Here is an 8,650-nt window from a genome sequence, read left to right on the forward strand (position 1 = left end):
TCATCTCAAAAAGGAAATTTGAATACTACTTGGAAGAAAAATGCGTTTGAAAGTGTGCATGTTGAAATATATATATCGGAGCTTATGATAAACATTGCAGTAACGTGGATTATGGGCTTCCTTTTGAGGCCTGTAATGGCAATGGATTGGATGATATGCTGGAGAAAAGAAGTAACATAAAGCGAGGAAGAGCCTGTTTGAGAGAAAAGAAGTAACGTAAACGGTAGACCAGACTTATAAGTACTTAACAGACATCACTTGGGCAAGAACATAGGGTGAGTTCATCACTACTAATCTAGTAATCTTGGGCTTTTCCAATCAAAAGGAGACAGTGACATATATAAAGGCCTGTAGATCCACAAGGGGGGACCACTTCAACGCCTGTAGATCCACTACACTAGAAACATAACAGAAAGTAGTCTGGATTGAAGCCATCAAGCAAGATCCTGTAAACAGATAGGAGTTGGTCGGTGTGGGAGAAGACAACCTTGTAATCAGAACCATCAATCCGCAAATGTAAGCATCATGTCAATGCAGAACTTTGTCTACTACATATTGACCCTGCATGGACAGGAGGTAAAACAAAACCAGTTCAATCACATGGAAATATTAAGGTGACTAAGATAAGGAAGCTGGTATATAGACTAGAAAGTGCACAAAGAAAAGCTGAGGATGTATGTACAAATTCAGAACTAATACTCCCTCAAAGATGAATCAGCAGAAATATAGCATATTCAGCCAATTATTGGAGTGCATGCCGGAGCATCTATATCCTCCCAAAGTATAGATGGTATGACTGAATTATAAAAGATGAGCATGAAAATGGAAGAACATCGATGTAGCATGTGGACCATCAGCGTCGAATATTTGAGCAAATAAAGAGGGCAGAACCAAGCTAAAACTGAATCAGCCTTGAACAAATAATTAACATGTCATTGACACATTCCGACAGCTCTAGAAATTTGCAAACTATGAAGACCACTGATATGAAAGAACTGCAAAAGTTTCTGATCAAAATACAGGCACATGGCTAATGGATAAGTTTAGAATTCTAAATGGTAAAACGATAAAATAGTTTTTGAATCCATGAGTATGCTAAGGATGTGTCGGGCATGCTTACCAGATCAGTGTTGCACTTCACAAAAGGATACGCCTTGAAGATGTTGTTTACTTTTGTGCACCAATCGACACATGGGGTGACACCATCTGCCAGCCTCACAACCACTGTTCTAAGCATTGGAGCAGATGTAAATATCACTTCCAAAAAATCAATCTCATGATCCTCCCCGTCAACACCTTCAATCTCCACGGTTTCAAGATTAACCAAGGAGATAGTTTGTGTTCTCCAGTCCTTGGGCTCATCACAGAGACAATTTACTGGGCATGCTTCTTTCACCTAAAAGAAATGTGAATTACAGTATTTATATTACTATATATGTTCAATTATTGAAACCTTAGCTCAAGAATAATGTACCCACAATATTTTTGTTGAACATGTACCGCATATATATTATAGATGTGCCACTACCGAGACCTTAGCTAAAGAATGTACCTAGATTTTTTGTTGAACATGTATCGCGTATATATTCCTAATGTATAAGCACAGCAATAAATTACCTCTGATTTTAGTAGGACGATCCTAAGGTTCCGTGCAGCTGTACGGATCCGATGCATCCCCATGAGACGCAACACAACTGCTCCAAACGCATGCCCTGTGGTTCTTAGATGTAGGTCCAAACCAGAGAATTCGGTAACCATATGTTTATCAATCTCGGCTGCAAAGGTGTGCTATGCATTTATAAATTTAAATGAACCCTGCAAAACAAATTCAGAAGATATCGCGAGTAAGTTAAATTTATCAGGCAACTAATTCTGGTAAATTGAGCAAGCAAGGCAGTAAGGCAGGATGCATATATACTTGGGCAGCCATGTGCAGGGACAGGACATAGCCGTTGGGGAGCTCCAAGCATCCGCCTTTCCGGGAGTCTATGGTGTTTAAGCCGACCTCCAGGAGGCCCCAGAGACCAAGCCTGTACATGGGCTTAGGGTAGTAGCACCGCCACGAGAACTTCTCCACCATGGGTGCCAAGACGGAGACCCTGAGATCGCCGCGGGCATGGAAAGACACTGTCAACTTCTCAAGCACCGGCGACTTGACGTCGATACAGCTTGTCCATGTGTCTCTGCTCTCCACAGAGAGTTCCTCCAGCGATGCCGAGTGGACGGTGATGCTGTCAATGGCAGCCAAGCCGTTGTTGTCCACCGTGAGCACGCGGATGCGCGGGCAGAGAGGGATCAAGGCGGCGAGGTCGACGTCGCAGCCGGTGAGGGAGAGTGTCTCCAGCGATGGGTAGCCGGAGGAGGGATGGCGCAAGGGGAGGTGCCGTGCGCGTAGATCGATGGTGGTGGCGCGGCAGAAGCGGGGCAGGTCCACCGGAGGATCAATCACATCAAATTAAGACAGAGACGCGCACACAATAATTTTTGCCAAAGATACGTGTTGTGCCTCTCTTCTCTTTATTGATTTTCTGTTTTCCTCGGTTACAAAAGGTCTAGACCTGTTGCGTATATATATGCAGCGACCAAGGTCTAGCAGACCGACTCAACTTTGTGTCCTAACCTAACACGATTAGTACTCTAGTCTAACCCGGACTCAACCTGGACTAGTACTCAACTCCTAATCTAATCACACGGCGACGTTGATCACAAGCTTTCTTACATGTACTAACGATGCTACACAAGACTCTAACTCTTGCTATGACTAGGACAAGATTACATAACAATCTCTCCCTAATCTTGACACTTTGTCTTCTGTGCCTCTCCGGTCTTGAGTCGTTGTAGATCATCCCTTGTCGACTCATCCACTCGCACCACGATAAGTGAAATTGCTAGGCTTTATTGATCGCAACAATCTCCCCTCCAATTTCAACTTGGCGAATTTACGAACCACCTCAAATATGCCTTGGACTAGCCAGCCTCGCTAGTAACCTATGGAAAACACCACCCGGTGGACTTCGCCATCCACCCTAGCAAGATACATGCCGGCTCCTTGTGGATCTCACCACCTTGTGGACTACACCGCCCACTCCAGCCTCATGTAGAGACATGGCCTCATTGAAGAGACTCACCTTCACTGGTTTACCGCCCCCATATAGTTGAACTTGATCCTCTCGTCGAGACTCGTAGACGACCTGGGCACGCTTCATCTTCAACGCTTCCTCACATAGACGAGCACTTGGACATGACGACGACTGACACGACGACGACCAACTGACCGACGACTCACTGACGCAACGACGACTGGTAGTGCAAACACGCACGACTCCTTGACTCATCCGACTCCCCCGGACGACGATCTTGACGACTCAATCCGGCACCATACCTCGGTACCACCGCTCACATCAACGATCTTCTTCCACCGCCTTCCCGACGACAGCCTGTTGTCTCACTCCTTGTCGCTCCGCCGAACGACGATCGCCAGATCCTCCTTGTCGCTGCATTACCCAGCAACATCATGGCCCGCTCTTCATCGTCGCTGCACCACCCAGCGACCATATCGCCCACCCCGAGGCGCTAATCGGGTCGCGACCCCGGGGCAAGCGCGACTTCAAATCGACCTAGCTCTTATACCAATTGTTGGAATTCGCCCACAGGATCAATCACATCAAATTAAGACAGAGACGCGCACACAATAATTTTTGCCAAAGGCACGTGTCGTGTCTCTCTTCTCTTTATTGATTTTCTGTTTTCCTCGGTCACAAAAGGTCTAGACCTGTTGCGTATATATATGCAGCGACCCAAGGTCTAGCAGACCGACTCAACCTTGTGTCCTAACCTAACACGATTAGTACTCTAGTCTAACCCGGACTCAACCTGGACTAGTACTCAACTCCTAATCTAATCACACGGCGACGTTGATCACAAGCTTTCTTACATGTACTAACGATGCTACACAAGACTCTAACTCTTGCTATGACTAGGACAAGATTACCTAACAGAGGAGGGGGAGAGACCTCCGTGCTCCAGGGGATCCCTACGAGCAGCATCAGTTGCAGCAGGTCATCGGGCAGGTCCGTACGTGGGACGTGGACGTCCGGCGAGAGAACAAAGAGCATGTCCACGGGCGAGAGCGCCGCGGCAGCGCGGAGCAGCGAGGAGATGCTGGCGGCGGGGAGCGGGTCGTCTTGCCAGGGGACACGGATGTCTAGGTGGTAGTGCCACACCCCGGGACGGGCAGCGCTAGCCAGCGTAGCCTCGAGCGAGCTGAACGGGACGTCATGGAGGGCGACGGTGAGGATGGGGAGGCGGGTCCAGAGGCCGCGCCAGCGACGGGAGAGGAGGCTGGTGCGCGCGGCATCGCGGGAGCAGCCGAGGCGCCCGAGGACCTGGAGGAGCAGATCCTCCGGGAGGGAGCTGATGAGGTCGGCTGGAGCTGCTGGGCAGCCATGGCACGGTCCGCTCTCGGTCTCCTCCATGGGAAATTCCAATGCTGCAACAGAACCTGGCCGGGGTGTGGTGGACGCCCAGGGTGAGTACTAATGCAAATATGTAATTTCGTACTAGGAAATAGGACTCTTTTTTTGCTTTTGCGCGAGGGAAACACAACTCCTTGGTTTTCCCATCGTACAACAAACAAACTTTAATTTGGTGCACAATTAATAATGTATGTACTGTCTCTGTTTCTAATCACACTTCCGCTTCGATAGACCCCAAACACAACAACGGCCGAGATTACCCAATACCTCTTCATAACAGGGGGCATGATGGGCATTTTTTTAAAAGGAGTCCGCCCGCTCGCCCGCAAAAAAAAGGCCGGAACAGGACCCGCCCGCCTGCAAAAAAAAAAAGTGCTACCCTGCCCACCCTAAAAAAAGTAAAACCCCGCCCGCCAGGACACAAAAAGTTGAACTGCCCCGGTCGGCCGCCCGCCCGCGCCTGCGAATGTGGCACGCATGCAGACGTGCCCGCGCCGCCCGTCCGTGATCAACGCGGCAACCCCGCAGTCAACGCGTGGAACTGCCGCGCATCGTCATCCGCGCGTCGCCCCATCCCGTCGCGCGTCGCTGCCGCCCGACAGCACTGCAACCTTGCCTGCCGCGCCCCTGTCCCGTCACGCACTACTGCCGACCGGCAACGCCGCCACCTCGCCTACTGCGCCCCGACCGCACAGTCATAGCGCCTGCCGCCTCGCCTACCGCGCAGTCATAGCACCTGCCGCCTCCTCCGCCGCCGGCTCCTTGCCTGCCGCGCCTGCCTGCAGCACGCTACCACTGTCGCCTCCCCGCCTACTGCACGCGACAACTGCCCCCTCCTCGCCTGCCGCGCCTACCCTCCCGGTCCCGTCGATCTCGGCGCCCGAGGGGTCAAACCGACGCCCATTGACGCCCTCGCGGCCCCGCCGCTATATAAACAGACGCTTCGTCCCACCGACGCCCACCGGCGCCCCTCGCATCCGCCCCCCGACGAACCCATCCCACGGACGCCCCTCACATCCCCCGTCCATATCGATGGCGTTCAACCGCGGCAGCAGCAGCGCCGGCGGCGACGACGACAACGACGTCCCCGGCACCTGGCCGACGAGCCTCAGCGTGCCAGAGACGGAAGAGCTCCACCGATACTGCCTTCCTGTGCCGTTGGGCTGTCGTCTTCCATGCAACTGGAAGATCGACAAGGACAGCTACCCGATGCCGGGGGCCGGCGCGACGAAGGAGGAGCTCCGGAGCCACAACAGCGGCCGACACAACATCCGCGGCCTCCATGATTTCTGGCACAGGAAGGACTACTGGGAGGTCATCGCCGCCTTCCGCCTTGCTACGGCCGGCGTGAACCCCGACTTGACGGGTCGTGCTACCTCTTCAGCACTGCGTTGGTTTTCCTTGAATAGAAAAGGGTGATGCAGCAAAGCAGCGTAAGTATTTCCCTCAGTTTTTGAAAACCAAGGTATCAATCCAGTAGGAGACCACGCGCAAGTCACCTCGTACTTACACAAACAAATAAGAATCTTGCAACCAACGCGATAAAGGGATTGTCAATCCCTTCACGGCCACTTGGAAGAGAGATCTGATAGAGATAATAATAATAAGATAAATATTTTTGGTATTTTTGTGATATAGATTGGAAGTAAAGATTGCAAAATAAAATATATTGGAAACTTGTATGATGGAAAATAGACCCGGGGGCCATAGGTTTCACTAGTGACTTCTCTCAAGATAGCATAAGTATTACGTTGGATGAACAAATTACTGTCGAGCAATTGATAGAAAAGCGAATAATTATGAGAATATCTAGGTATGATCATGTATATAGGCATCACGTCCGTGACAAGTAGACCGACTCCTGCCTGCATCTACTACTATTACTCCACACATCGACCGCTATCCAGCATGCATCTAGAGTATTAATTAAGTTCATAAGAACAGAGTAACGCCTTAAGCAAGATGACATGATGTAGAGGGATAAACTCATGCAATATGATATAAACCCCATCTTTTTATCCTCGATGGCAACAATACAATACGTGTCGTTTCTCTTTCTTTCACTGGGATCGAGCACTGCAAGATTGAACCCAAAGCTAAGCACTTCTCTCATTGCAAGAAAGATCAATCTAGTAGGCCAAACCAAACTGATAATTCGAGGAGACTTGCAAAGATAAACCAATCATACATAAAAGAATTCAGAGAAGATTCAAATATTGTTCATAGATAAACTTGATCATAAACCCACAATTCACCGGATCTCAACAAACACACCGCAAAAGAAGATTACATCGAATAGATCTCCAAGAGAATCGAGGAGAACTTTGTATTGAGATCCAAAGAGAGAGAAGAAGTCATCTAGCTAATAACTATGGACCCGAAGATCTGAGGTAAACAACTCACACATTATCGGAGGGGCCATGGAGTTGATGTAAAGGCCCTCCGTGATCAATGCCCCTTCGACAGAGCTTCGGAAAAGGCCCCAAGATGGGATCTCTTGGGTACAGAAGGTTGCGGCCGTGGAAATAGGGTTTCGTGGTGCTCTCTGATGTTTTCGGGGTACATAGGTATATATAGGAGGAAGAAGTAGGTCGATGGAGCAACGAGGGGCCCACAAGGGTGGAGGGCGCGCCTAGGGGGTAGGCGCGCCCCTGCCTCGTGGCCTCCTCGATTGTTTCTTGATGTCCACTCCAAGTCCCCTGGATCACGTTTGTTCCAAAAATCATGCTCCCGAAGGTTTCATTCCGTTTGGACTCCGTTTGATATTCCTTTTTTGTGAAACACTAAAATTTGCAAAAAAGCAGCAATTTGGGCTGAGCCTCCAGTTAATAGGTTAGTCCCAAAAATAATATAAAAGTGTATAATAAAGCTCATTAACATCCAAAACAGATAATATAATATCATGTAACAATCAAAAATTATAGATACGTTGGAGACGTATCAAGCACCCCCAAGCTTAATTCCTGCTTGTCCTCGAGTAGGTAAATGATAAAAACAGAATTTTTGATGTGGAATGCTTCCTAACATATTTCTCAATGTAATTTTTCTTTATTGTGGCATGAATGTTTATATCCGAAAGATTCAAGATACAAGTTTAATATTGACATAAAAATAATAATACTTCAAGCATACTAACTAAGCAATCATGTCTTCTCAAAATAACATGGCCAAAGAAAGTTCATCCCTACAAAATCATATAGTTTGGTCATGCTCCATTTTCGTCACACAAGAATGCTCTCATCATGCACAACCCCGATGACAAGCCAAGCAATTGTTTCATACTTTATTAATCTCAAACTTTTTTCAACTTTCACGCAATACATGAGCGTGAGCCATGGATATAGCACTATGGGTGGAATAGAATATAATGAAGGGGGTTATGTGGAGAAGACAAAAAAGGAGAAAGTCTCACATCGACGCAGCTAACCAATGGGCTAGGGAGATGCCCATCAATTGATGTCAACGCAAGGAGTAGGGATTGCCATGCAACGGATGCACTAGAGCAATAAATGTATAAAAGCTCAACAAAAGAAAATAAGTGGGTGTGCATCGAACTTGCTTGCTCACGAAGACCTAGGGCACTTGAGGAGGCCCATTGTTGGAATATACAAGCCAAGTTCTATAATGAAAAATTACCACTAGTATATGAAAATGACAAAACAAGAGACTCTCTATCATAAAGATCATGGTGCTACTTTGAAGCACAAGTGTGGAAAAAAAGGATAGTAGCATTGCCCCTTTTTGGGGCCTTCCTTTTTTTATTTGGCCTTTTCTTTTTTCCCTTTTTATGGGACAATGCTCTATTAATGATAATCATCACACTTCTATTTATTTACAACTCAATGATTACAACTCGATACTAGAACAAGATATGACTCTATATGAATGCCTCCGTCGGTGTACCGGGATGTGCAATCACCCATGAGTGACATGTATGAAAGAATTATGAACGGTGGCTTTGCCACAAATACGATGCCAACTACATGATCATGCAAGGCAATATGACAATGATGATGCGTGTCATAATAAAAGGAACGGTGGAGAGTTGCATGTCAATACATCTAGGAATGGCTATGGAAATGCCATAATAGGTAGGTATGATGGCTGTTTTGAGGAATATATAAGGAGGTTTATATGTGATAGAGCGTATCGTATCACGGGGTTTGGATGCACCG

General features: G+C 47.8%; 1 protein-coding gene across 1 annotated transcript; it reads right to left on the bottom strand.

The window, feature by feature from the left end:
- Positions 1-280: 280 nt before the first annotated feature.
- LOC123108465 (uncharacterized) lies at positions 281-4,634 on the bottom strand. Its single transcript, XM_044530247.1, has 4 exons — positions 1,919-4,634; positions 1,618-1,815; positions 1,121-1,396; positions 281-561 (listed from the first exon to the last, which is right to left on the bottom strand). Exons 2-4 carry the CDS (start codon positions 1,756-1,758, stop codon positions 529-531), a joined length of 450 nt encoding a protein of 149 aa, XP_044386182.1. The 5' UTR covers positions 1,759-1,815; positions 1,919-4,634; the 3' UTR covers positions 281-528.
- Between the last annotated feature and the right edge of the window lie 4,016 nt (positions 4,635-8,650).

The sequence above is a fragment of the Triticum aestivum genome, chromosome 5A (genome assembly GCF_018294505.1).
Source record: "Triticum aestivum cultivar Chinese Spring chromosome 5A, IWGSC CS RefSeq v2.1, whole genome shotgun sequence".
Lineage (NCBI taxonomy): Eukaryota > Viridiplantae > Streptophyta > Magnoliopsida > Poales > Poaceae > Triticum > Triticum aestivum.

Excerpts from the sequence above, each read along its gene's own strand:
- LOC123108465 (XM_044530247.1), bottom strand. The coding sequence starts at position 1,758 with ATGGTTACCGAATTCTCTGGTTTGGACCTACATCTAAGAACCACAGGG. Across the intron at positions 1,397-1,617 it reads TCGTCCTACTAAAATCAGAG|GTGAAAGAAGCATGCCCAGT; the intron begins GTAATTTATTGC and ends CATTTCTTTTAG. Across the intron at positions 562-1,120 it reads TGAAGTGCAACACTGATCTG|GGTCAATATGTAGTAGACAA; the intron begins GTAAGCATGCCC and ends CTGTCCATGCAG.